The 23,947-nt window shown below is 60.4% G+C and overlaps 4 protein-coding genes across 7 annotated transcripts; 2 read left to right on the top strand and 2 right to left on the bottom strand.

Moving 5' to 3' along the window:
- Positions 1 to 2,436: 2,436 nt before the first annotated feature.
- Positions 2,437 to 5,155, bottom strand: LOC128088896 (ectoderm-neural cortex protein 1-like). Its single transcript, XM_052699794.1, has 2 exons — positions 5,039 to 5,155; positions 2,437 to 4,813 (listed from the first exon to the last, which is right to left on the bottom strand). The coding sequence occupies exon 2, from the start codon at positions 4,797 to 4,799 to the stop codon at positions 3,030 to 3,032; it is 1,770 nt and encodes a 589-aa protein (XP_052555754.1). The 5' UTR covers positions 4,800 to 4,813; positions 5,039 to 5,155; the 3' UTR covers positions 2,437 to 3,029.
- Positions 5,156 to 6,690: 1,535 nt separating this feature from the next.
- Positions 6,691 to 8,818, bottom strand: PEX11G (peroxisomal biogenesis factor 11 gamma). The gene is made up of 5 exons (XM_052699801.1): positions 8,727 to 8,818; positions 8,468 to 8,656; positions 8,192 to 8,370; positions 8,069 to 8,119; positions 6,691 to 7,797 (listed from the first exon to the last, which is right to left on the bottom strand). The coding sequence occupies exons 1-5, from the start codon at positions 8,790 to 8,792 to the stop codon at positions 7,569 to 7,571; spliced, it is 714 nt and encodes a 237-aa protein (XP_052555761.1). The 5' UTR covers positions 8,793 to 8,818; the 3' UTR covers positions 6,691 to 7,568.
- Positions 8,819 to 8,861: 43 nt separating this feature from the next.
- On the top strand, positions 8,862 to 13,902 carry TEX45 (testis expressed 45). The gene is made up of 9 exons (XM_052699795.1): positions 8,862 to 9,405; positions 9,848 to 9,951; positions 10,117 to 10,211; positions 10,303 to 10,418; positions 10,668 to 10,786; positions 10,995 to 11,196; positions 12,082 to 12,167; positions 12,293 to 12,463; positions 13,588 to 13,902. Exons 1-9 carry the CDS (start codon positions 8,877 to 8,879, stop codon positions 13,639 to 13,641), a joined length of 1,476 nt encoding a protein of 491 aa, XP_052555755.1. The 5' UTR covers positions 8,862 to 8,876; the 3' UTR covers positions 13,642 to 13,902.
- Positions 13,903 to 13,937: 35 nt separating this feature from the next.
- On the top strand, positions 13,938 to 20,007 carry ARRDC2 (arrestin domain containing 2). 4 transcript variants are annotated; one of them, XM_052699800.1, is made up of 8 exons: positions 13,938 to 14,310; positions 17,349 to 17,415; positions 17,527 to 17,674; positions 17,916 to 18,018; positions 18,187 to 18,443; positions 18,663 to 18,822; positions 18,936 to 19,087; positions 19,165 to 20,007. In XM_052699800.1, the coding sequence occupies exons 1-8, from the start codon at positions 14,046 to 14,048 to the stop codon at positions 19,216 to 19,218; spliced, it is 1,206 nt and encodes a 401-aa protein (XP_052555760.1). In that variant the 5' UTR covers positions 13,938 to 14,045; the 3' UTR covers positions 19,219 to 20,007. The 4 variants fall into 4 exon arrangements, with proteins under 4 accessions (XP_052555760.1, XP_052555757.1, XP_052555756.1 ...); XM_052699797.1 differs by having other exon boundaries at positions 18,892 to 19,087; XM_052699796.1 differs by lacking the exon at positions 13,938 to 14,310 and adding an exon at positions 16,748 to 17,096 and having other exon boundaries at positions 18,892 to 19,087.
- Positions 20,008 to 23,947: the final 3,940 nt, after the last annotated feature.

Raw genomic sequence — 23,947 nt, 5'->3', positions numbered from 1 at the left:
ACTGTGAAAAAATCTCACTGACGGGTGCAGCATTGGTGTCCCTTTCCCATATCAGAGCAGCAGTGAGTTTGCGTTCACTGCATGGAATGCATGAAGTCATCCCAGAGCACAAACAGCACGGCGTCGTGAGGGCTGAAGTCACCTCAGCTGGCAGCACTGACGTGCAGCTCCTTTGGGGAGCTCAGACAGCTGAGTGCTGGTGCCCCTCCGTTCAAACATCCAGAATGTCCAAATTCTCTGAGAGCCACACTGTGGTGCGCTTGGTTTGTAGGGCTCTGGCTGTGCTTTGTGCCAGGATGCCCATCTGTTACCTCTTCCAGACGTGGCTGTAGGTGGAGGTCTGACTCCTGCAGCTGGAGAGGTGCAGCCACAAAGCAGGAGGAGAGGCCCAGGTGTGAGCTAGGTTTAGATTCTAAATGGGTTACATCAATTCAGCACGATTTTTGTCCTGGTAACAAAACTGACCTCTAGACTCACTTCACTTGCAGCCCCATCAGCCTACATTTTCTCACCCTGGCACTGGAGCAGTGATCGGATTAACGCATGGAAATGTCAGACTGGGAAAACAGGTCTGTGCTGTGCAGAGCTGCACGAGGGAAGGAGTCTGGTTTTCCCCAGAAACTGGGAACTGCTTCCTAGCAGGGGAGGTGGGGGGGAGCGGGGCTGTGTGCCAGCTGGTGGAGGCAGGGATGGAGGCAATGAGGCTCTTGCAATCTTCGCGGCAGCTGCTGCAGAGCAGCCCAGGTGTGCTGCAGGAGCTGCTGCTCCCTGAGAAGCGCTTTGCTGGCAGCGCAGTCTGAGACGAGAAAACGATTCGCAGACGCTCGCAAAGCCCCCAGCAGAAGGGCTGCTCCGAGCGGCCCCGGCGCTGCGAGTGCGGCTCTGCTGGATCCCAGCGCCGGGACGGGGAGGGGGAGACCTGCGGCTCCGAGCAGCTCCGTCCCCGCTGCAAAAGCCGGATGTGGTTGGGAGCCGCCGTTTATGGCTCGGCAGAATAAATAAAGCAGCTGCAGCTCAAAGGGCCGGCAGCGAAAGCTCAGCTCCGCTGTGTTGCTGGGCAAAATCGGACTTTGTCCGACCCTCAGGAGTAGCTGCAGCTGTAATAAAGGTGAAGCAGCTCCCGGCCCGCTGACAGGAAGGAGCTGCTTCCTGCTCCCAGCTCCGCTCTCTGCCTCTCCCCCATCCCGCGCCGCGATGCCGGCAGCTGCCGTGCGCTGCGCCCGGCCGGCCTCGCAGGGCGCTGTGCGGGCTGCTGCACAAAAAACTCCCTTTGGGATTTGCGCAGAGCGGAGGGGAAGCACAGCAGCGGAAAAGGGGGAAAAGTGCCGACCTGGGGCTGCAAAGGGCAGAGGCGGCAGAGAGCAGGATGGAAATGAAGTCATTTTATCTTCAGCCACCGCAAACGGGGCGGCTCTCTTCCTTCCAGTCCTGCCAGTTCTTGCCTATACGAGCAGCTGGGAACGGTCGTGACATTGATTTATTCAACTCCGGAATTGAATAATTGCTCACACCCAAACCGTGCTTCTGTGGTGAGACATCTGGTTGCGCCCTCGGTGCCATTTCCTCCGCCTCGTCCCTCCCCCCTCCCCGCAGCGGTGCCTTCCTGCTGCGCAGCCTGGGAAGCAGCGGCTCTTTTCTGGCGGCGAGGAAACAGCTCTGCTGTAGCACCAGGCAAGGGCAGAGAACAGCTTCGACTTCGGCGCTGGGAACAGGTTTGTGTGTCCTGCAGGAAGGCAGCGTGAGCTCTGAGCTTCCCCGTGTCACAAAGACGCAGGGAGAGCGGAGCCGTGCCCAGGGGCCGGGCAGCAGCAGGGGACGATGCTCACAACTTCCGCCAACCGAAAAACGTGGGCTGGGAGGAATTACGGCTTCAGCACACAGAACAGCACGGGACAGAGCGGGATTCATTCAGGTTTATTGAGGCAGCTCCAGGCTGAGTAATAAACACACACAACTGCTGTATAAAAAATGTGCAGAAGCAGCCCGTGGGCAAAGTGCTGTCACGTGCTACGACATTACAGGCAACTGCATCTGGTGCTGACTGCGTTCCAAGTCGCAGGCAGCGGAGCGGCCCGGAGCTGCCAGTTGCTCAAGAGCTTCCTTTGTCTTTCCCAGTAAAGACCACTTAAAAGAGTGAAAGAAAGAAGCAGAAAAGAATCGCCTGGGTTCTGGGCTGAGAACGTGAGGATGGAACCCGGTCCCCTCTCCCCACCCCCAGCCCTGGAGCGTCCTCAGCTCTTGCAATCGGCAGAGAATTCTGTGCCTGTGGAACGATGCTCGCTCCCCTCTGCAGCCCAGAATCTTCTGTAGGTGTTACAGAATATTTAATCACACCGCTTGGTGCGAGCAGCAGATCTCTTCTAAGGGGAAAAAGCAAACAAAGACACTGCAGGGATCTGTGATTCACCGGCATCTTTTCTCCCTGCAGCGTCTAGAAGAGTTTAATTCTGGTCACAAGTTTTTAAGAAGTTAATTGCTGCGTAGCAGGAAAGAAATGGCACAGAGGGGACGCCAGAGAATAATTAGAAGTGGATAAACCCTGTGTTTATATGTAGACAGGGCTTGTCTTACAAAGGCAATTACCGACCGTTCTGGGACTGAAACCCCAGCTATAATCTTATTCTGGCACCGGCCCTCAGCCCTCACGTCCCACAGGACATTTGGGTGCCACCAGCAGATTAACTGTGGCACCAGGACGAGGAAGCAGTGCTAAAAGCAGCCGCCGTCTCCCTGTGGGCTCCCCCAGCACTGGGCTCAGACAGCTTTCTGCACCAGGACACCCAATCCTGCTCACAGCGAGCATTCCCCAAAATCTTTGCATAGGCCGAGACTCAGTGGAAGGACGAGGATGCCAGGTTCAGCGTCGCGTTATTTATACTCGCCTTCCCGCAGCATTTCAGCTCCAGCCTCGAAGCTCGTGGCCAGAGCCGATGCTTCTGGGAGAGCTGCAGGAGCGCAGCGCAGCCCTTCGGGGCTCAGCCTCACGCAGCACAGCTCCAGAGCAGCTCCGGGCCGACACAAGCCGTTCTTCAGGCAGACAGGTACTTCCAGGTGCTGACGAAGGCGGTGGGGATGAGGGAGTAAGGCACCGTGGTGACGCTGCTCCAGGTGTCGGATGAGGGATCGTAGCAGTCCAAGGTTTTGCAGCGCTGCGCCCCGCAGTACCCCCCCACCACGTACAGCCTGTTGCCCGACGTGACGGCGCGGCAGCTGATGCGCTTCGCCGTCACGTCCCCAAACTTGGACCACTGGAAGGTGTCGCTGTGGAAGCGGTAAGCGGAGCTGGCGGAGAACTCCGTGTCCCCCCCGATGACGATGACGTGGCTGCCCACCACCGCCGCCGCCGTGTATCGCCAGGGCTGCGGGCAGCTGCAGGGCACCGTCCAGCGGTTCTGGCAGGGATCGAAGCACTGCACCTTGGGCAGCTTCTCCTGGTTGGTGCTGGTGCCGCCGAAAACAAACAGCTTCTTCTTGGCCCCCACCACGGCGGCGTTGCTGACGCCTTCCCGGAGAGGGGCCACCAAGGACCACTTGTCCAGCTGGGGGTCGTAATGCTCCACTTGCTTGAGAGACACGGAGGGAGAGGCCGGGAAGGCCCCGCTCACTGCCGTGTGCCCTCCTACCACGTACAGGCAGTGGTCCAGTTCCGCGGAGCCGTGGCCGAACCGCGCCACCAGCATGGGAGCAGCCTTGGCCCACTCGTCGTGCAGCGTGTCGTACACCCAGACGTCCCTGGAAGCGCCGTGCTCGGAGCCCTTCCCACCCGTGATGTACACTTTGCAGCCGATGGCGCAGGCGCTGCACTCCTTGCGAGGGCTCGGGATGTCGGCGCGGGGAATGATCTCACGGGTTTTGTGGTCCAGCACGTAGATCTTATCACACACGAAGGTCTGGCCGCCGAGCAGCAGCAGGGCCTGGCTGACCTTGCGGGGCCGGGCGCAGCACCCCGTCACCACGCCGTCGTTCTGCAGGATCTTCATTTTGCACCGCACGGCGTCGGCCACGATCTCCTCCCCCAGCTTGTGGCTGATCACCAGCTTCTCGCAGGCCACCTGCTTGCGCAGGTAGGACTCGGGCAGAAGGGCCAGGCGCACGGAGCGCAGCAGCTCGGGCAGAACCTCGTGCCGCCGGGGCAGATCGTACCGGATCCAGCCCATAACAGCTTCGTACACCAGGGTCTCGTCCTCCACCTCCAGCTCTTCGCTCTCCACCAACTCCAGCAGTTTCTCTTTGGGCAGCCGGAGGAAGTCTTCGGTCTTGCAGAGGGAGGTGAAGTTGGCCAACGCCATCCTCCAGGAGAGCTCCAGCAGCCGCTCGCAGCAGTGCGCGTCGGACAGCAGCAGCATGTTCAGGCAGTTCCCGGGGTAGAGGTTCTTCTCCAGGAAGTCGGCCGAAGCGTCCCGAATATCCTGGAACTGCAGCATGTCCCCGGCCTCCAGCAGGGACTCGGCGTTCTCCTCGTTGATCAGCACCCGGGCCGAGTAGGCGTAGTCCAGCAGCAGCTCCAGCACCTCGGGGTGCAGGGAATCGTGGAAGTTGACTTCTGCGTCCCTGCTCTCCTTCAGGCCGCCGCTGAACATGGCGTCGAAGTAGCGGCTGCAGGCGGCCAGCACGGCGCGGTGGCAGTGGAAGGCGCGGTTCCCCGCCCGCAGCACCACGTCGGTGAAGAGGTGCCTCTTGCGGAGCAGGTTCAGGTGGGTGAGGAGGCTGTCGGCGTGGCCCGGCTTGTGGAAGAGGTGGATGTTCATGGAGCCCGAACTCGAGCGGGATTTCCGGTTCTCGTGGCTGCTGACGGACATCGCGGCGAGCTGCTCTGCGTGGGAACGCCGGAGGGTCAGCGGCGAACGCTCGGACGCTACCGAGGGAACCGCGGGGCCGCGGCGGAGGGCCGTGAGGGAGCCGGCGGGGTGAGCGCGGAGCCCGACGGTAAGGGCACGGACCCAGCCGCTACCGAGCGGTCCGGGAAGGAGCACGGCGCAAGACGCGGAGGTGACGGGTGCTCCCCGCGCTCCTCCCGCCCCGCAACCGCACGCCTTACCGAGGCTCAGCTCCGAGACGGGACCGGACCGGACGGGACGCGCTCCCCACTCCGCTCTGCCGCCGCACTCTGCCGCCGCGTGGCCGCCCCGGCGCTGGCCCCGCCCCCCGGCCGGCCAGCCAATCGGCGGCCGCGGCGCTCTCGGGCCGTTCTTTGTGAATGGGAGCCCAAGGCCGCCCGTGCGCATGCGCCGCTCATTAACCCCTTCCCTGCCGGCGGCGGCGGCCCCCACGTGCGCTGCGATCCGGCCGGCAGCGCTCCCCACCCGCAGCCGAGCGCTCCTCCTGGGCACGGCACCCCTCCCTTCCACAGAAGGGAGCCGGAGCCCGTAGGGGAGCGGCACGCCAGATCTGACGCTCGTAAAGCCCGGTCTCGGCTTTGTTCGTTGAGTCACCGTGCTATAAAGGGGCCGTAAAGCGGGAGCCGCGGTTCTGAGCTGCTATCAGCAGCTCGCTGCAAAGCCCACGCTATCTGTTAATGCCTTTTCACATCTCAGCTTGCTGACAGAGTGAGGTCACGGCCGGAACAATCTGTCCCTGCTCAGCAAATGTTTTCCTGCATGGAGCAAAGCAAGAGCTGAGCAGAGCAGCAACGAGCAGCGTCTGCTTCCCACGGAGGAGCAGCTGCTCTCTCACAAGACCTCGTGCAAAACAGCGTCAGCTGAGCCGGCGGTCAGCAGCAGCCACCACGAGGGAGCTGAACGCGAGCAAGTTTGGGACCGAACCCTCCGAGTTCAAACAGCTCCGGACCCGAAACCCTCCTGCACTTTCCCGTCTGCGATTGGAAATTGCTTGAGGAGAAAATGCGTAACGCAAGGGTGCTTAAGCCAGCTGATAGCATCCTTTGTCTTTGTTTAAAGCTTGATTTAGTTTTATTGCTTCTGCATCAGAGGTTTACACAGGTACAGCTTGTTTTGAATCACTACAGCTACACCTTGCCCCGTGCTGAGCAGGGCAGCCTGTCCCGAAGGGGTGGTTCAGCAAAAAGGTGCTCATTTAGGAAAAAAAAAACTTGTTAAAAATCAACACTCAGCTGCAATAGCTGGTGCCAGCTGAGGACAGGACTGGGCAGCAGCTGCAGCTGTATCAGATGTTCCAGCTGTCTGAGACTGCAGAAAACACGAATCCTTTGCAGACAGAAGCTGCCAGTGCTCCAAGCGGCGCTGCATGCAGCTGCTCCCAGATCAGCCACCAAACTGTGAGCAAAGGCAGCGCTGGTCCAGGTCCAGGAAAACAGCCAGCCAAGGCAGCAAGGACAGGGCAAAGGGCAAAGAGCAAAGAGCACCAACGCCTCGTTATGGGCCCAGCACAGAGGCAGGAGGCAGCTTCTGCTCTTTGTTACACGCACACAAAAGCCAAACATCCCATCCCATGAGGTGAGCCACGCGGCACTGGGCAACGGGACACAACGCTGCTCAGATGGAGCACGGCTGCTTCCAAAAGACCCATCTCTGCGAAAACCTCCAGCAGTGAGGTGCTCTGAATCACTTCCACTTGAAGGAAGATGGGTAACAGATGGTCTCTGCCTGCCCGTGGGCGCTGCAGCAGCACAGCACCAATGTCTTCTGTTGCCTGGAAACAGTTTGGGGCTTTCTGAAGCCAGATAAATGATGTTTGTCCACTTATCAGAAGTAATGATGACCCAAGGCCGCCTTTGAAGCATTTCTCTCATTTATTATTGGCACCGTTTAAAGATATGATTGTAAAACTCACTCGTGCATTGGTTTCACCAGTTATTTCAAAAATTATCAACAACATTTTTTCCTTTTTTTCTTTTCCAAGCCCGGCGGCTCTCGCAGAGCTCGGTGGAACAGCTCCACCCGGTGGCCTTCCACAAAGGCACAGCCCGAGCCTCAGAGCACCTTTTGGCTTGTTCTGGTTTCTCCTCGGGTAGAAAAGCTGGAAGAAAGCTTGGCAAGGCACTGCATACAGCTGCTGCTATTTCCCCTATGGCCTCTAAAGAAATGCAGCAGTCACAAGGAGCTGCCACCCACCAGCCTCCCTCTGCCACCCGCTCCTGTCTGTGTTTGGGGGATCAGCTGCTGTGGGCTCAGACACCAAAACCTCTGACAAGAAGCTTCCACCATCACGGTCAGCTCTGTGGCTCAGGGAAGCACCAGGTGCTGGGCCTGGAGCTGGAACTCACCGAATCCATCCTCTGGAAGTTCTGAGTCAAACAATCACGGCCATTTTTCCACCAAACACTTTGTGCTCTTTTACACGAGAGCGGGGACTGGGGGGTTCCAGCTGTCTTTTGAAGTACAGGAAGGCTGGAAGCGACCACAACCTTTTTTTCCTCTGTTATCAATCCTATCAGATTCTGATTTTCAGAGGATTCACCCAAAAGATTTCTATGAATAAAATCTGTCAGCCATAAGTAACCCTCTCTGTAACAGAGCTTCTGATTACACTCTCAATTACAGGATTCATGGAATTAGAATCATTGGCATGCAGGAAAGTTAACATCCAGCCTGCCTCATTAAATACCTTCTTACCACATTAAACTTGGGTTTAAGAAGCTTAATTATAGCTCACGCAGCTCCAGAACTGCCCTTTCCAGATGCCTGGTAGATACCAATCAGGGAGGAGATGGTCCCCAGGAGCCCCACTAACCACGGAGGGAACCGTCCGGCCCACAGGAACCCCGGTGGCAGCCAATGGATGGCATTGCAGAGATCTGCCAAGTTACTGATGATGCTCAGAACTTCAGCCTTCGCTTGGGCTCGCATTTTCTGTTGACTCTGTGGTGAAGGCGGAGCACTGGAAACAAACATAGTATTAGTGATGGTGTACTGTACCTGGAGGTGTTTAAGGCCGGGGTGGATGGGGCCCTGGGCGATGTGATCTAACAGCTGTAACCGTGCCTGAGGCAGGGGATTGGAACCCGATGAGCTCTGAGGTCCCTTCCAGCCCAAGCCTGTGATCCTACGATCTTATCATCCTACAATTCCGTGCAATTACAGCTCACGAACGAGAATAAATAAAAATATTCAGGTGATAACAGGTGTAGAAGCAGGGAGAGGAATCATACCGCTTCTGCTGCCTCAGCTTCTTTCTTAACCGGAACAGGATTCTCAGGGATCTGGAAAGGAAGCAAACTGAAGTCACTGCTGCAGAGCAGCGGCGGGGATCCGAGCCGAGGGCCGGCGCTCACCGCAGGGTGCCCAGCACCAGCGAGAGCCCCCAGAGCGCCGTGCTGGCCGCCCACCAGCGCCGGGAGCGGCCGCGGATGACGCCGTTGTCGGCCGCCCAGGCGACGTGCTCGCAGGGGTAGTAGAGCTGGTCGGCCACGTTGCGGAGCACCGACAGCCCTCGCACCAGCGCGTCCTCGTCCTGCGGGGAGCACACGGACACGGACACGGACACGGACGCGCCCCGATGCCCGCGGCCCAGCGGCCTCCTCCCGCCGCGCCCCGCGGCCCGCGCTCACCTTGGGCCCCAGCCCGTAGGCGCGGCTGTAGCTGAGCATGGCCAAGTCGTCCAGCAGGCGCAGGACGGTGCGGCAGGAGCTCAGCTGGGCGGACACGGCCAGGAGGCTCCCGGGCAGCCCCTCGGCGGGGCTCCGCGTCCCGGCCAGCGCGCCGCCCGCCAGCTGGCAGCCATAAGACAGAGCGCGGACCTGCGGAGAACGGCCGGTGAGGCACAGGGCCGCCGCAGGGCCGCCGCAGGGCCGCTCCGCCCGCACTCACCGCGCGGTCCCGGCCGCGGTGCGACTCGAGCGCCGCCACCAGCGCGTCCAGGGCCCCCGCCGCCATAGCAACGCCCCCGTGCCGGGCCGCCGCGCGAGGCATGCCGGGAGGGCGGCGCCGTCGCCACGGTGACGCGGCCTACGCGCGGGGATGGCGGCCCGGACCCCGATCCCGCCTCGTCTCGCTGCCGTTCCGTTCCCGTGGGCCTCCCACCCGCAGCCGGGCGCTGCCCGCGGCGGCTCCCGGGACGACGGTCGGCCATTTTCTCACCTTCAGTTCCCCCCTTACTGGGGGCATCGCAGGCCGACGCCGGCCGAGCCGCCCCGCAGCGGGGCCGTGTTGGGGCGGAGCGGGGCCGAGGGCGGCGCGCGCTGCTCGGAGACGCGCCTGGCGTTCCCGGAGCGGCCCCTGCGGCAGCGCAGCCCCGGCCTCGCCCCGGCGCCGTGCGTCCGAATGCACGCAGACCCCCGCGTTCGCATCTGCTCCTCGGCGATGAAGGACAGCTTCCCCTGCCCCGCAGCCCCCCCCCCGCAGCCCGCCCTGCCCAGAGCGCAGCAGAGCAGCGACGGAGTTCTTTGTGGAGACAGGGAGAAAATCGGGCTCCCTCCTTCAGTGCACAGCACCTCGTATCCAGCGCACGAGGTCCGTCCCGCTGCCAGGGCGCGTCACTCCCACAGCGGTGAGAGCTCCGGCGTCAGAGGCTGCCGGGATCCCCAGCACGGACTGGCGGTGGCCGGGCTCAGAACCACGCTGCCAACCATTAAAGCCGGGAGGATGTTCTGCCTTCTCGTTTTATGACTGAATTAATCAACCCGATGCTCATAAAACGGCTTCAGCCAAGGGTGCCAAGCGTTCCCAGCAGCAAACATCTCCGCTTGCAGTCCCTCGGGTGCTGCTGTTCTCACTCAAAAGCTGCACTGCTTCTGATGCACCACATCCACGTTCTGCAGTTTTAATCTGGTGTTAAATGCTCTGCCATTCAGCGGTGCTGAATCAATTTGGGAGCCGCTGTCTTGAGAGTATAGCTTTAATCTCAGTCATATTTCCTTACAAGTGTAAATAGAGCTGTGTTGTATTGTTTTGTTTTAAATAACACCAGTTCCCCTTCTGGCCGTTTGCAGGATGTGCTCCCATTATTAAAGGGGATGGACGGCCCTATTACCACACTTCTCATCAAATGCAGTTTAAAGGTGAACACGGTCCACCTGCAAAGCCAAGTAAGAAGGTAACACCATGAATTTGGGGATGACCAAGACACGGTTTTCAGCACCTTGCCATGTTGAATTCTGTCCTGTGCAACTGAAAAAACAGCAGATGGAAAGACAGAGGTGGGAAACAAAGGGATCGTGCTTTGAGCAGCAGTTTCATAGCTCTGTTTGCTTCCCTTCAGCACAAATCTCGTATAAAATTTGGGGATCCCAGAAGCAGTGGATCTGTGAGCGAGCAGAAGTATGCCTACACTGCCCCGGGCAAAAGGGAGCACAGGTATTCAGCAGGATAGGCTGACGAGCATCCCAGCAGCTGCTCCTTCTGATGAGCATTGCTATTTAAGCAGCTCAGATCTGTTATCTTGCAGGTTCTATGACAAGGAATGTGCTGCCTTCCAGATTCATCACACAAACGTGCGGCCAGGGGATGGTCTCACCAGGTTCTCCACCTCGATGTCAGAGCTCTTTCCAGTACATAATGCAGGTAAGGTGATGCAAAGACAGCATGCAGACCTCTGCTAAGGTTTATAACCAGCTGAACAGTGTTTTTTATCACTTGGCCTTAATAATGTAGACAAAAGGTGTAATACATGACTATCATTCGTACGTGAATTTCTGTTTTTAACGTTTTATTGTTATTACATACTCAGTGCCAGTATCCTCACAGTGTGGGGTTCAGGTTTTCATTCCTAGCAGGTTCAACAGCTACATCCTTCACTCTCGCCTTTGCCAGAGCCTGTAGCTATTGCCTGTCTGAACAAAAACACTTCATCCATCCCCAGAGGTGATGAAGACCCAGAGAGAAATCGTGCACTGGCAAGAATTACCACGACACAGCTCTTCTACCCAGAGGTCTGTTCCCATCCTTGCTGTGTGGGTGTTTATCTGGAGGACAGGCTGTCTGTTTTTAAGCACTTTCCTAGGCCTCTGTTGTCCATTCTCCCCTTTCCATGCTGGCTGGCAACACGAGCCTCTGGGCTGCGTGGGGGTGTGATGTGACACAGGGCACCTTTCCCAGCTCCAGCCTACTTCTGTTACAGCCAGCCATTGTGTTCTGTAGGCTGGCAGGTGGAACTTCTCACCGAAGCCTGACTTGCTGCTGCAGAAACATGGAAGCAATGTCTGCTTAGGAGATGACCTTTCAGGCTCCTGTTTCTTCAGCACAACACAGCACTCAGACTACCAGCCACCACTGCAGCCCCAGAGGGTGACAGGAGACAGCAAGAGCCACCGTGACAGCCACATCCCCTTCTGCTACCACAGTAAGGTTGCTCAGGCTGTCCTGGTGCTGGAGGAAGCCTGCGAGGTTCTCCTGGGTCTGTGCAAGGAAAAGCAGTGCCTGGTGCTCTGGGAAAGGAAGCAGCTCAAATATCTTGGGTTGAAGATGGCAGGCAGGCATGGGTGCAGCTTCAGTGTCATTAGGAAAACAAAGCCAGTACTTTGAAATCGGGCAGAACAGCCACACTCAGCCCCCTGCTGCATGGGGCGACTGCTCATTTCAGGCCCTTTCACCTCCCCAGGTGACAGCTCACTTCTTTGTCACTGCAGTCACTCGCTCCTATTGTGTAGGAATTGTTAACATGTTCAGGTGGTGGCATGAATGTTTTCTGGGACACAAACCAGAGGCTTGACCTTTCTCCCTTGCTATATTTGTTTTCTGAATTTACTTTGTATTTGGGGGAGGATTTGAATTAAAAGCTGTGCTTTTGCAACCTCAGGAAGAGATGCAGTTTGAGCTGGTCGTGGGAGGCATTAAAATCCTCCTCTGGCACTGTTCCTGATGGCCAACAGCCTGCATCTGAGCGAGGTCCCTTCGTGCTGTGTGTGTTTTTAAGACATTTGCTTTAGATGCGGAGCAGATAGCAGTCAAAATTGCCCTTGTCACTGCCTTCATACCCAGCATGTGGAATGATATTCCCATGTCTTCCACGTGAATTTCTTCATTTACCTCCTCAGTGAGAGCTGTCGGTCCGCAGCTGTTTGCTGGGCAAAGGTTTGCCCTGCAGGGCTGACTGCAAAGTCTGTCTTTGCCTCTCATTAATGGAGCGTCTGCAGATCTGTGACTGCAAGACAAACTGCAAAGCTTTTCTGACGTTCCCTCCCAATTTACTGCCTTGAATTGTCTTTTGACTGCAACCTGTGAACAGGTGAAAATCCCATCAGCACCACCCAGGCTACGCTGGTCCCACACAGACAGCAGAAGCAACGGCTCTCTGAAGATGTGCTACAGCAGGTACAGCGTTAACAGGCCAGCATTCACCGTGGGCAGGTTTGGGAAGAGGGATTATGCAAAGCAAAGCTGTAGCCACCCTGTGAAGTTCATGTTCCACCCATGCCCACGTGCTGCTCTCTCCTCAGATGAAGCGCTCACACCTGGTGCTGCCCTGGAAGCAGCAGAATTTCTTCAGTACCAAGCAGAAGGATGAGTTCACACCCAAGCACAGAGACACAGCAGAAATCCAAGCAGCAAACTGCCACGTGAGCTGCGTCCCGCTGGGGACCCTGAAAGAATATTGCTCCCAGGGAAAGGTGCTCCTTACACCGTGATGCTCCCCCTTTTCCCTGTTTGCCCAGAACTTCCTGCAACATCAACTGCCTGTGTTGTGTTACCCAGCTGTTCTGCTGCTGCAGTTCTGGCCCTGCTCCTGGCCCAGCTGTGTGTTATTACAGTGAACATTTATTTCAAGAGTTGAATGAGGACACGAAGTGTTGTGACAGCAATAAACACCAGGGGATTGGTCCAAACACACGGGTGACACCTCTCTGGAGCTGCAGGATCCACGCAGTGCCTCCAGGCGGGTGCAGGGCAGGAGGGAGCGGGGGAAGCTCAGGGAAGGGCGAGAGATCAGAAGCGTCAGGGCTGCGTGTGGGCTGGAATCCCGTGTTATCTGTTTGGATTTTGGTGTCAAGGCCCGAAACCAAAGGTCAGTGAACAGGAGGGCGGAGAAGCAGCGCTCTCGGCTTATGATGAGCGGGGCTGTTTTCCCAGCAACAAGCAGAGTATTTCTGTTGAGTTGATAAGCTCCTGGGGATTCCCTGAATGCTGAGCTTGCACTAACTCTGGTGGGGATGTAGGCATTTTAAAGGGAGGCCGAGTGAGCAGCTCCAGCTGCTGCCTTGTCACAGCTGCCACTTCACAAGCTCTTCTCAGCCTTTTGGTGCAGATGGATTTGATTCATGTGTGCTGTGAGCCAGCAGTGCAGTATTAGAACAGGCTTGCTAACTCATTTCCAATTGCTGCAGTCTGTATGTGAGCAGTGGCCCACAAACTCCCTGTGCTTTCCTCTTGAGATTTGACATTACATCTCTTGGGAAAGGGCTGCTCTTTGTCCCACGTGTACGTGAATGAAGCTGTACTCAAGCCTTGCAGATTCCCACAGCTGCTCCTCATGGTGTCATTTGCTGGCATTTTGCAAACACCAAGATTCAAACGTATAGATTGCTTCACTGGGTGTAGTAACAGGGACTTGCACACGCTGCAGGTCTGTCCCATATTTTTAATGACCATAAGTTGGCATTGCTACCTGTTGTGCTACTGCAGAAACAGCCACTGTTCCCTGGGGTTAAATGCTGAGCACCAGCTTTCGGTGGTGAGCTGCTGCTGGGGGTGGGCTGCAGTTGTTTGCTTTCTTTTCACGTAGATCCTGTTGCAGTTTCAGACACAGAAAGTTCTGCTGGCTTTTGGGGAAAGGACCTTTGCTTTCTAAGCCCCCCTCCAACCACTCACAGAAATGCCTCAGGACTGCCTGAGTTGGGAAGGCCAAACAGACCCCGCAGTGTAAAACCAGCACAACACTCCTCCCTGCAGACGGAGCCACCAGCACGTACCCACGGCACAGCAACAGCGGCTGCGGCTCGGAGATAAGACGAAGTGACGTTACTCCTCCTTCGCTTTAAAAGCCCCGTCGCTGACCTCCTCAGCTCCCCTTGGCACCGCACCCGCCTCGCACGCAAGGCCAACGCTGAAGCGTCACCACAAAGCAGAGTCTGAGCCCCACCTGGGAGCCTGCAGGGCAGGGGCAGAGAGGGGATTTCGGTGCAGCCTTTGCTCTTCCTTCCTTCCCCTGGAGGGCCGCACGTCGGAGCCGCAGGGCAAAGTGGGCCAGCAGCAATGCAGCCACCGGGGCGCGTGCGGAGCTTGGCGGTGGAGCTGGAGGACGGGAGAGCGTGGGGAGCCTACGGCAGCGGGGAGCTGCTGCACGGCCGCGTGCGGCTGGAGCTGCGCGGTGCCCTGCGCCTGCGGGCGTTGGAGGTTTGTGCTCGCGGGCGTGCGATCGTGCACTGGTTGGAGAGCCGCAGCGTGGGGCTCAACATCGTCTACCACGACTACACCGCCTTCCAGACCTTCCTGAACCGCCGCCGCCAGCTCATCCCCGGTAAGGCTGGGGCTGGGGAGCGGCTCTGTGCCGCCGCGCGGTGGGTCGGGACCCCGCGGGCTGCAGGCCCCACTCTGGGCACATCTCCACCCTCCTCGCGCCGGTGCCATCTGCAAGCAGGGTTCTGCCTCTTGACCTCTGCCGAGGGTTGCTGCGAGGCTGCCTGTGGACTCCAGGCTGGTGAACACAAAGGTTTGTGGCTTTTGTTCTGTTTGCGCAGGGAAGTGCAAACACGGGGTCTGTTCACAAGTGTGGAAAGAGCACTTAGGAGCTCGGTAAATATTTGTTTTCAGTTTTCTGGTGCTGGAGCCGCATGCCCGGCTGGTGTGTTGCTTGGATCTGCTGCGTGAGGAGAAGGCACTTGAGTTATTTGTGTAGTTGGGATGAAATGATCCAGAGCCCAGTGGCATGGGACTTGTCAGCTGTCCACCTGCTCATTAACTCTGCCTCACAGACAGCGACACCGCTGCGGCCGCTGTGCCACCATCGTTGCTGCCATGGGGTTTCCCCGACTCTGAAATCCACGAGGGCATTTCACTGTCCAGAGGCAGAGCCTCGCTGCCGGTGGAGGGGTCACATGGGCGCTGCCTGCCTGGAGCTGCTCGTCTCCAGCCTGCACTGTAGGGCCATACACTCTTTTTCGAGATGACTGTGCCTTACCACCTTGTTCTGAACATCTTCATTACTACGGAGCTCCTGTCTTTTCGGCGGCGGCCTTTCTCTGCTGTGCCTACAGGTGGCCCCACGGCAGCTGCAGGCGTGTAAAGCATCCCATAACAATTCAGGATAGGGCTGCCTGGAGGAAGGCTTTCAGCCGAGGGCTGGGGAGTCACCGGCCCTGCGCTCTTGCAGCGTGGAGCTGGCAGCTGTGCGGGGAGCAGGGAGCCCTGTGGGTGCCATTGCATCACCTGCACACTGCTTCCTTCTCTGCTTTGTGGGGGACACGGGTCTGTGATCACAGCAGTGATGTGGGCTGGGAGAAGCGCTGCTCTGCAGCCACAACTGCTCCCATGTGTCCGTCCTGCCGGGTCCTGTTCTGTGCCTCTGCCACAAGCAGCACAGAGAGGGGCTGAGGAAAATATGCTGTCGTCCGGGGGTCCCACGACTGCTCCCTCGTTGCTTCCTGATGAGTTGGGCTACGTTTGGGAAATGCAGAGTTTGCCATGGCAACGCAGCAGCGAGCCGGGCGGAGATAAGTGTGCTGTGCTGCGCTCACTGGGTTTATCTGCAGCTCCCTGGCAGAGCAGTGAGCGTGGGACTCTGCTGTGCTCCCAAACAGAAGCCATGGAGAAGTGCTCAGGGCCATCGCAGGCAGAGCGTGCGAGCAGGAAGGAAGGGGCAACAGGGTTTCGTGGGCAAAAGCGAGGCCCTGGGTGCACCCACATGGGGTGCTGGGTCCCACGGCACTCCGCCAGCAGTGCCCCTTCTGCCCCAGCCGGGGGGGCTGCGGCCGGCCCCATGCGCACAGCTGAGGCCGGGGCTGGGTTTGGGCTCCCAAAATGCCGGGGTGGCACCGTGGCCGCAGAGCTCCGTGGGTCCCCAGGGCACGGGGAATGGGAGGGGGGGGGGCTGCGGCCGTGGGTGAGGCTGAGTCACCGCGGGGGCCGCCCGCAGCTTTCCCGGAGCTCCGCTGTGCCAGGACGCGCCTCGCTTCCTTCTTCCCACCGCCGCCGCGCTCCTTTGCAGCGTTTGCAATGATTCATATTTGCTCACGGCAGCAAACGGTCACGTAAAGATAACGAAGCACGGCTCCTGCCCTCGCACTGCGGACCCGCAGCTCCCCACCGCCGTGCTTTGACCCCAACTGCACGGCAGCGATGCTGGGCGCAGAGCGAGGCCCCGTGGGTGAGATTTGTCACAAACGCAGCGCAGGGCGGCGCAGAGCCGCCATTCGCCTGCTTGAACGGCCCGGGGGGGACGCGTTGCTCACCGCGCATTGCACAAGCTGAACGGGAGCCAGTTCTTCATTTCTTAGAAATGAGCGGAGCCGCGGCCCCGAGCAGCTTTCCCCGCATCACCACTCGGCCCGGCCCAGCGCCGCGATCCGCCCGCAGCCAGCTGCGATCCTGCGAACGGCTGCGGGAGGGGCGCGGGGTCCCCGCACGTGCAGCGCTGCGGGCGCGGGGCGAGCAGAGCCGTGGGGCGTCGGGATCCCGGCGGGGACGGGAGGGAGGCCGCGGAGGGGTGCGGCTCCCGCCCCGAGGGGTTCATCCTTGGGGCGCGCACCCCCATGTCGTGGGGTCCCCACCGCACCGCCACGGGGGTGAGCGGGTCCCGAGGCTCCGCAGCGACGGGCACCGGACGGCTGCAGGTCCGAGGAAGCCCTGGGAGGGGGGGGGAGGGGGGCCGTTCCGCCCGCACATGCTCGTTGCGTTGTTTTGCGGCGCCTGCCGGGGCCGCCCCGTCCCGTCCCGTCCCGCCCCGCCGGGGCCGCCCCCGGGGCGCGCCGGGCACTTAAAGCGGCGCTGGGCGGCGGCGGGGCGAGTTGTTGGAGCCGCCATCTCTCGCCATGCTGTTCGATCGCCTCAAGCGCTTCCTGATCGTGCTGGAGGGCGCGGAGCGGGGATCGCCGGCCGCCTTCAGCCCGGGGCAGACGGTGGTGGGGCGCGTGGTGCTGGAGCTGGCGGGGGCCGCGCGCTGCGGGGCGCTCCGGTTGCGGGCGCTCGGAGCCGCCCGCGTCCACTGGACCGAATCGCGCAGCGCCGGTTCCAGCACCGCTTACACGCAGAGCTACAGCGATCAGGTGGAGTTCCTCAGCCACCGCGACACGCTGCTGGCCCCGCCAGGTACGGCTGCGGGCTCCGAGTCCCCCGCGCGCCCCCGGCCCGGCACCCCGCACCCAGTGGGGATCCCCGCCGTGCCTCCCCCGGCCGGGTGGGCTGCGGGACCCCGTGCTGAGCGGGGTGGGGTTGCGGGGCGCGTTGTGGCGGTTTGGCGGTGCAGCCCCGGCAGAAGGATCCCGTCCCCTTCGTGTGCTCCATCCCGGCGCGGAGCCCCGCGGGTGGGAGATAATCGCCCTCCGTCTGTTCTGCCCGCAGATAACGGCGAAGTCACCGTCCTGCAGGCAGGAAGGCACGAGTTCCCCTTCACCTTCCAGCTCCCAGAGTAAGTTCATGGTTTCCTTAACACAGAGGGGAAGAGCCGCTGCTGGGAGCACGGCAGCTCCGCCACAAACCTGCAAGCAGAGCCCTCGCAGTCACTCCTTCTCGCTTCCAGGACCCTGGCGACGTCCTTCGAGGGCAAACACGGCAGCGTGCGCTACTGGGTGAAGGCCAAGCTGCACCGGCCGTGGGCCACGGTGAAAAAGGTGAAGAAGGAGTTCACCGTCATCGAACCCATCGACATCAACACCCCTGCGCTGCTGGTGAGCCCCCGTGCCCGAGCAGAGCTTGTCAGGGGTGCGCCATGCGGCGGGGATGGGCGCCAGGAGTGCAGAGGCTGCTGCACCTCCTGCTTTTCGGGAGCTGGAATGCATTGCAACAGCATCTTGCATAAGGCTCCTAGGAGCCGGTGCTGCTCCCCAGCAGGTTGGCTGTGCCAGGGAAGCGCTTGCCTTGTGTTTTATTGTTCCTTTCTGAGCAGCCTCTGCCCGTCCCTTTTTTCAGGCTCCCCAGGCGGGTGCTAAGGAGAAACTCGCCCGCGCCTGGTACTGCAATCGTGGCCAGGTCTCAGTGACTGCCAAGATCGACCGCAAAGGCTACACCCCCGGTGAGCACCTCCCTCGGGCGCCCAGGGTGAACTTTGGCTGGAGGGGACTTGGGGTCACCTGCTCGTCCCCGCTGTGCCAACGGGCAGATGAACCCCCGGTGACCCCCGTGCAGGAATTCCTCGGGGCAGGACTGGGCTCCGTCTGCAACATGTGCGTCTGCTCGGCAGGTGAGGTCATCCCTATCTTTGCTGAGATTGACAACTGCACCAACCGGGCGGTGGTGCCCAAAGCAGCCATCATTCAGACTCAGACCTTCATCGCTCGGGGCACCAAGAAGCAGAAGAAGTCAGTGGTGACCAGCATCGTCGGGGACTCCATCGCTGCGGGGAAGCGCGAGGTGTGGCACGGGCGGGCGCTGAAGATCCCTCCGGTGGGGCCGTCCATCCTGCAGTGCCGCGTCATCCAAGTGGAATATGCCCTGAAGGTGAGGGCTGCGTGGGGACCGCGGTGCGGCTCAGCTCTCTGCTGGGTGTTCCCGTCTTCCCAAAGCTGTGCTTATCAAGGTTGGTGCTCTGTGCCATGTCTTGTGCTGAGCGTCTCCCTGCGTGTCCCACTGCAAGAATTCCCTTCTTCCCTTCACCCGGGAAAGCTCTGCCCCTCTGTGGGAGTAACGCAACAGCTGAGTTCCCCCCACTGCCTGCAGGTCTGTGTGGATATTCCTGGCACATCCAAGCTGCTCCTGGAGCTGCCGCTCGTCATCGGGACGATCCCACTGCATCCGTTTGGCAGCCGCACGTCCAGCGTCAGCAGTCAGTACAGCATCACCCTGGACTGGCTGAGCAGCATCCCTGAGCAGCCTGAAGGTGAGCAGAGGGCAGGGCATGTTTTCAGCCTCGACGAATCGGGGAACGGCACGTTTGAAGCCGCTTCAGCTGCACGTTCCCCATTCCTCGATGCTTTTCTTTCTTCTCTTCAGCCCCCCCTGATTACTCAGCGGTGGTGCCCAGCCCCACAGCCGAGCAGAGCCTGGCCCCGCCGTGCCGCAGCGAGCTGGGGGCTGTTCTGGAAGGGCCCTTCTTCGCCTACATCCAGGAGTTCCGCTTCCGACCGCCTCCGCTCTACTCTGAGGTGAGGAGCCGTGCGGGTGGTGCAGGGTGATGCACCCACTGCTGCCGGGGGTCCTGACTCTGGGTTTGGCTTTGCAGATCGACCCGAACCCACCTTCAGACGGCATCCGCCCGCGCTGCATGACCTGCTGAGCAGTGCTGATGGCATCGTGACCGTTGGGCTGCAGTCAGAGCGCCCGCAGGATGGCAGTGGGTGCGTGAGAGCGCTGAGCCCCCACCACAGGCACTGCCCTGTGGGTCTGAAGGGCTGGAACCGCCCCAGCGTTTTGGGGTTCGGATGGAGCTGGGATGATGCTCCTCTATGTGTGCTCCAGCACCTCCTGCTGTGGAGAGCTTTGAGCTCGGAGGTGTTGCAGGGAATCCAGAGAATGTTTAAATCCTGTGCTGGGTTTGGACCCCGCGGTGCTGCGGGTGCAGCTCTGCTGCTGCAGTTGCTTCTCCAGAACTGCAGTTTCCTAAGGAGAAAACTGGCCGGGTGAGGCAGACTGTGCTGCTGGTGAGCACGGCTGGGAGCCGGGAGCTGCTGCAGGGGTGGCTGGAGCTGCCTGGCAGCTGGGTGGGGGCTGCAGAGCCCCCCGTGGCCAACATTGGGGCTGTGTAATTCCCAAAGCAGCAGAGATCTGCGGTGGTGTTTCGGTGCCGCTCCTGCAGGGTGGCACAGACGTGGCCCCTCACAGTGCTTTGTTGGCCGAGGAAACAAGAAAAAAAGCTGGAGTGGGTCCTCCAGGGCAGCCACCAGAGACTGCGTTCCCCCCGACCCCTGTGCAGAGCCCCAGCCCCGGTGCTGGGCATTGCTCAGAGGATTTTCTATTGTTTGTATCAGTGACCACTTTTATACCGACCACTCTTTGTCTCTGACGTTTCTCTTTTCGTACAACTTCAGTTGGGGTGATTTCTCTGAAATAAATTTCTTTTAACCAACTGCAGCTCTCAGCTTTTGCATTTGGAGTCACGCTGGGTGCGTGCCCCAGTGCTGCTTCCCCTTTCCCGGAGCTCAGCAGCGCGCTGCTCTGCTATGTGCCACTGTTCCTCTTCCGTGTGGCCTCATCCCCTTCCACCCCCATGGCAGCACCCGTCGGCTTCTGCAGTGTTGATGTTCCCCGTCGTGCAGCTCCTGCGCCCACTGTGCTCACAGTGAGCTTCGGGTTTGCTGCACTTCTGCACCCCGTGCCTGCTGAGCACAGCAGATCTCAGAGGGTCTGAAGTGGGGCTGAGGTCTGAAACGGGGCTGAGTTCCACAGTGTCCTCCAGGGCTGTGCTGTGACAAACACTGCTGCTGGAATGTGACTTTTCCCCCTGGTTTCGTTTGTTTTTCTTCTTTTTTTGTTTGTTTTCCTTTTTTTGTGTGTGTATTTTTCTTCTGTATGTTTCTTTTCTGTTTGGGTTTTCATTTCCTTTCTTGCTTTTTGGACCTTGCTCAGTGTTCAGAGCTGCACCCCGTGCCAGCGCTGCCACGCAGGACCCACAGGTGCTCCATGCACCTTTACCCAAACCTCCCTTTGCTTCGCCTCCCCTCGGGACAAGGATGGAGATGCTTCATGGTGATGACGCTTGCAGATGCACACCCCCGGTGCTCTGCTTCTCCCTGGAGCCATCTTTCCAGCAACTCTTCTTGTAACAGCCTCAGGGCTTCCTTGGAAAGCCGCAGCGATGGCTTTACAAGTCCTCCAGTCCCGGAAGGGCTAAAAATACCCCCAGGGACAGAGCTGGCATCCCCTGCTCTGCAGCCTCGGCTCCAAAGCCCTTCTCCCGCAGCCCAGAGCCTCCGTGCTGCCGTCTGTCTGCTGCGTCCCCGCTCCGCTCCGGTGCCACTTGCAGAAGGCCACGGCATGCTGTGCACCCATGGGTGGCCCTGAGCCGCCGCATCCTTCCCAGGGTCGGTTCCCCTCCCCCCCCCCCCCGTGCCGGCGGCGGCGCTGGCAGGGACAGAATGTGCTCCGAGGGCTGCGGATTAACAGCGCGGGCATCCATCCAGCTCCGGGAAAACAGCTCTTCCTCCACCACCTCCCAGCTGTGCGTGTTGGGAGCCACGTGGTGGGAGCTCCAGCGTGGATGGGGTCGGACAGCTGGGATACGGCTGGGTTTGCACCCTGATGGGTGCGAGCCTGCGAGATACAGGGCCAGCAGTGGGACTGCCCCCCCCCGCTCCCCCAACCCCATCATTACCTCCATTATTTTCACTGTTTTTGCTCCAGTGCTGCAAAATCTGATCCCTGAGGACCCTTTCACGTGGGGACACCGGAGCCACTGCTGCCCACCTAAACAGATGCGCAGCCCTGCTCACACCGCCCTGCGTGAGGGATTTGGGGAATCCCTGTGCGGGTTGCACAGGAACGACTGCTCCTCCTGCACTGCTCCGGGGCAACGGCTGCCCGCAGTGGGGAGAGATCGCACAGAGCCAGCGCTGCGTTCTGCACAGAGGGAGGCCTGGAGCGGACGGACGGACAGACGGGCGCACAGCGCCTCCGAGGGTCTGCTGGTGTGTGCTGTGTGTCACAACCCCGGCAGGAAAGCAGCCCCTCTTGTGGATAATGGAAAATTTTTACGGCTTTTGACTTTTGTCCAATGATTTCAGAGCAGGGAAGCGGCTCACAAACATGTCTATGGGTAAACAGCGGCCGCGGGGCCGGGGCTGTGGGTGGTGGAGAGGACCCCCCACCTCCCCCCCCCCCGCATCCCCAGCTCCTTCCCTGCAGGCACAAACACGGGGACAAATATTTTGACTCTCCTTGCTGGAGGGCCAGGTCCAGAAAAACAACAACGACGGCAAGGAGGAGAAGCCGTGTGTTCACATGCTGGCAGCACGTGATGGGCAGTGCGGGGACCCCCGTGCCCATAGCTGGGGTGTGACACGTGGTGACATCGCTCCTGCTGGTCCCTTTGCACAAAGCCCCCACTGCTGTGCTGTTCTTCTCCCTGCCAGATCTCAGAGCTGCCTCACACTTGCATTTTGGCAGTTCGGCTTTTAGTTCTGAAGGACATCAGGGAACGGAGCCGAAGGGTCACACAGGTGGGGGCCGTCACCGCGTTTGTCTCCTGTCCCCGCAGAGCCGTGAGTCCAAGCAAACAGCTGCTCTGCTCTGTCGATGGACAGGGGGCCCGGGGGGTGGATTTGTCCCATTGAACCCCTCGGCCCACCCGCAGCCCGTGGTTACACCCCGACCCCACGGAGCCCGCGGCTGCTGCCCGGCTCGCCAGCAAGCGTGATCCCCATTGCCGTGATGTCAGAGGGTTTACAGCGCGCTGAGGGAGAGGACTTTCCTGATAAGCAGCCGTGTGATGCGGCCGTCCCGTCGGGGCCGGGCCGCGCTGGTTGTGGCCGGCGGCAGCGCGGTTTGCTCCGCTTTCTTGTGGTTCTCAGAGAGACAAACAGGGAGAGCGCTGGGGAGGAGCGCCCCGCGGGCAGAGCAGGAGGACCCGCGGGTGTCGGGTTGTTTGCTGCGGACTCGGCGCCGTGCAGCCGCTGAGATTTGCTGCCCAACCCGGCGCTGTTTTCGGCGTCCCGCACCGCCGTTGTCCTCGCTGACCCGTTTCGGGGCGTCGGTTCCGCTCCACCGCTGCTAAAGCCCGCAGAGCTCCGGGCACCGCGCGGCCCCCCCGGCCCCGACCGCCCCCAAAGCGCAGCCGTGACCAGAGACGGTTTCCATTCCGTCGCTCGTGGCAAAGAAAAACCTCATCCTGAGGAGCGAGCGCGAGAAAACAGCAGCGCTGCGCAGTGTGTGTGAGTGAGTGTGAGTGTGTGCGTGTGTGAGCGTGCAAAGAGCGGAGCTGCTGTTGTCGTCGGTTGCGAAACGCAGCGCCGAAACACCCGGAGCTGCAAAACTGCACCGCGCGCGGCCGCTTCTCCGCCCCGTTGCACCCCTCGGTGCGCGCCCAGCAGCGCCCGGGGCCGTTTTGGAGCGGGGGGTTTGGGGACCCTACGAGGTTGGGTTTTTTGGGGGGGTGCAGCTCCGGAACTGCGGGGTTTGCCGCTTCCTCAGCACGGTGCCGCAGTGGGGGCTGCAACGCCCCGGGGTTGGGGGAGGAAGGACGGGGGGATGGGAAACGCACCGCCGTGAGTGCGGGCGGGGCTCCGCATTGGGGCAGCGCTGGGAACGGCGATGTGCGGAGCTCCCACGGCCGGCACCGGGAAGAGCGCGGCGCGGTGCGGCCTGCTCCAAAAATAACGGCGGCGGGGCCGGAATTGGCGCGGCTCGGGACGTCGGGGCACGCGGTGTGCGGCTCGTCGGCTCCTCGGATCCGTTGTGAGAAGGAAAAGCTCCGACCCGACGCAGGGGGCGGCGGCGGCGGCTTTGGGGCGCCTTTGGGGCTGCTGTGTCGGCCTGAGCTTTTTCCCCATTCCTGCGGGATTTTCCCCATTCCTGAAGGATGACTTTCGATCCTCATCCGCCTGGGAGGAGTCCCACGCTCCCGTGTGATGAGCTGCCCGTTCTCAGCCCGCACGCGGCCGATGCCGCAGTGTGTCCGGGCGGTGCGCCGTGTCGGTGCGGCCGATGCTGTGTCCTTGCAGCCGTTCCCGTCCCTGTGCCGCTCCCGTGGCCGTGCTCGGATCGCCGCCTGCACGGCCGCTCCCGGAAACTCTTTTGGAAAATAGTTCTGTGCCGTTTAAACTCATTAGGGAAGCCTGAGCCGCTCATTCGTGCTAATTGGCATCACGCGAGGCTTCATTAATTTTCCCTTGCTCGGTGCCTCCGGGCTCTGTGGGTGCACGGTGTCACCGTGCCGCTCGGGACGGGGCTGTCCCCAAAGGGGCACGACGGGATGGTGACCCCGCGGGCACGGAGAGAACCCCTGCCCCCACCGCCCCCCCTTGGGGTGTTTTTCAGACGGTGCCGGGGACTTGCTGTCCTGCCACAGTCTC

This window comes from Tympanuchus pallidicinctus, unplaced genomic scaffold (assembly GCF_026119805.1).
Source record: "Tympanuchus pallidicinctus isolate F22 unplaced genomic scaffold, pur_lepc_1.0 scaffold38, whole genome shotgun sequence".
NCBI lineage: Eukaryota > Metazoa > Chordata > Aves > Galliformes > Phasianidae > Tympanuchus > Tympanuchus pallidicinctus.
Note: the sequence above shows the minus strand (reverse complement) of the source record. Positions and strands in the feature narration are given on the sequence as shown.

Excerpts from the sequence above, each read along its gene's own strand:
- LOC128088896 (XM_052699794.1), bottom strand. The coding sequence starts at position 4,799 with ATGTCCGTCAGCAGCCACGAGAACCGGAAATCCCGCTCGAGTTCGGGC.
- PEX11G (XM_052699801.1), bottom strand. The coding sequence starts at position 8,792 with ATGGCGGCGGGGGCCCTGGACGCGCTGGTGGCGGCGCTCGAGTCGCAC. Across the intron at positions 8,120-8,191 it reads CTGGTGCTGGGCACCCTGCG|ATCCCTGAGAATCCTGTTCC; the intron begins GTGAGCGCCGGC and ends CTTCCTTTCCAG. Across the intron at positions 7,798-8,068 it reads AAGCTGAGGCAGCAGAAGCG|TGCTCCGCCTTCACCACAGA; the intron begins GTATGATTCCTC and ends GTTTGTTTCCAG.
- TEX45 (XM_052699795.1), top strand. The coding sequence starts at position 8,877 with ATGGCGGCCCGGACCCCGATCCCGCCTCGTCTCGCTGCCGTTCCGTTC. Across the intron at positions 9,952-10,116 it reads CTGCAAAGCCAAGTAAGAAG|CACAAATCTCGTATAAAATT; the intron begins GTAACACCATGA and ends GCTTCCCTTCAG. Across the intron at positions 12,464-13,587 it reads AATATTGCTCCCAGGGAAAG|TTTCAGACACAGAAAGTTCT; the intron begins GTGCTCCTTACA and ends ATCCTGTTGCAG.
- ARRDC2 (XM_052699796.1), top strand. The coding sequence starts at position 16,820 with ATGCTGTTCGATCGCCTCAAGCGCTTCCTGATCGTGCTGGAGGGCGCG. Across the intron at positions 17,416-17,526 it reads TTCACCTTCCAGCTCCCAGA|GACCCTGGCGACGTCCTTCG; the intron begins GTAAGTTCATGG and ends TCTCGCTTCCAG. Across the intron at positions 19,088-19,164 it reads CGCCTCCGCTCTACTCTGAG|ATCGACCCGAACCCACCTTC; the intron begins GTGAGGAGCCGT and ends TTGGCTTTGCAG.